Source organism: Buceros rhinoceros, unplaced genomic scaffold, assembly GCF_000710305.1.
Source record: "Buceros rhinoceros silvestris isolate BGI_N320 unplaced genomic scaffold, ASM71030v1 scaffold9519, whole genome shotgun sequence".
Lineage (NCBI taxonomy): Eukaryota > Metazoa > Chordata > Aves > Bucerotiformes > Bucerotidae > Buceros > Buceros rhinoceros.
The window spans coordinates 12672-14025 of NW_010432074.1; the positions used below are offsets into that span (position 1 = coordinate 12672).

At 60.6% G+C, this 1354-nt stretch overlaps 1 protein-coding gene across 1 annotated transcript in view; it reads right to left on the minus strand.

Moving 5' to 3' along the window:
- Positions 1-1354, minus strand: part of RADIL (Ras association and DIL domains) — a 9882-nt gene that overhangs the window by 1125 nt on the left and 7403 nt on the right. The window contains 2 exon segments of the mRNA XM_010143645.1: positions 659-798; positions 1082-1300. Of these exon segments, the coding sequence (XP_010141947.1) occupies positions 659-798; positions 1082-1300 (359 nt within the window).

Consider the following 1354-nt stretch of genomic DNA (forward strand, 5'->3'; position numbering starts at 1 on the left):
GACCCTGGAGGTACTGGGGAGCGTGGTGGATGGGTGCTGGGGACCGTGTCGCTAACAGTAACAGGGAGGAAATGCGAGCCTTCAGTTTTACATCAATTTAGACAGACAGGAGAGGTGGGGGCAGTCTTCTCTGGTTCAATTTAATTAAGAGTAAAGCACCGTTAACCTGCAGCCGTCCTGGGCTCTTTGCTCACCGCTGTCCCAGGGGCTCGGTGATGCCCTCTTTCCTACTGACTAATGCTCGACCATGAAAGGCCACCGCACTAAGCCAGCTTGCAAAGTCACTTACGCGGGGCGTGCCGTTGCTGGCAGGGCAGTTCTGGCACCCCGCGAGCCTCCCTGCTCCCCGCCGCTTCCCCTGCCACCCGCTGCAGGGTGGAGGAAAGGCCTCGGCTGAGTCATTTTCCTTCCACAAGAGCACTGAGCCTGTTTGCTCTCTCCAGCTGCAGGACAGCTGTGGTGGACTTTGCGTGCAGAGATCGGCTCCTCCTGAGATCGCTCTGTGCCTCTTTTTCCCCAGGAGAAGCAGCCCAGCTCCCACAGGAAGCCGTTAGCTTCTTTGCTGGCTCTTCTTGGGGTATAAAACGTGTCCCACATGTCCCACTCCAGCTATTTTGAGAGGGGCATCAGCCCTGCTCTGAGGTCAGTGAGAACTCACCAAGCCATCGATCAGCCCCATCCCCAGCCCAATGGGTCCTCTCTCCAGCTCCACCACGAAGACGTAGCAGAAGTCGTCGGTGGCAGAGCTGCGGCTGGAAGACTCTGGCGTAGGGTAGTCGTAGGGGGTCGGCGAGCATCCTGGCAGCAGAGAGACCAGCTTACTGCTCTGGCATCGCCCAAACCCAGCCTCACAAGCTCCCACAAAAAGCTGCCCCTCAAAACCCCATCAAAGCTGACCTCGGGTAGCCCCGGGGCTGCTTTTCTGCCAGGACAGGAGCTGGATGACATGTTCATTTACTCTCACCTGCCCTGTCTAAGCACTGACAAGTCCCTGCAGGAACTGTGTGGGCGGGGAGAGCTGCCAACACCCCTGTGCCCCAATCCTGCACTCCCAAAGCAGGGCAGCCCCAGCATTCGGTACCTTCAGGGGTGCTGCCTTTGGTGCCATTCATCCCATTCCTGCGGGGCTCCTGCAGCCCCTTGCCGATGCCCTGCGGTGATTCTGGGCTCCCAGAGTCGAAGTTTAGGGGGGTGGTGGGTGGTGTCAGCAGGCAGGAGGAGTCGGTGGGTGCTGTGCCGCCCTTGGGGGCCAGGTCCCTGCCCAGCTGCAGCTGCTTGAGCTTCTTCTGGAGCTGGGGGTCAGTGGCGAGGGGCTCGCAGGGGCCCCCGCTGGGGGGCACGGAGAGCGGGGGGG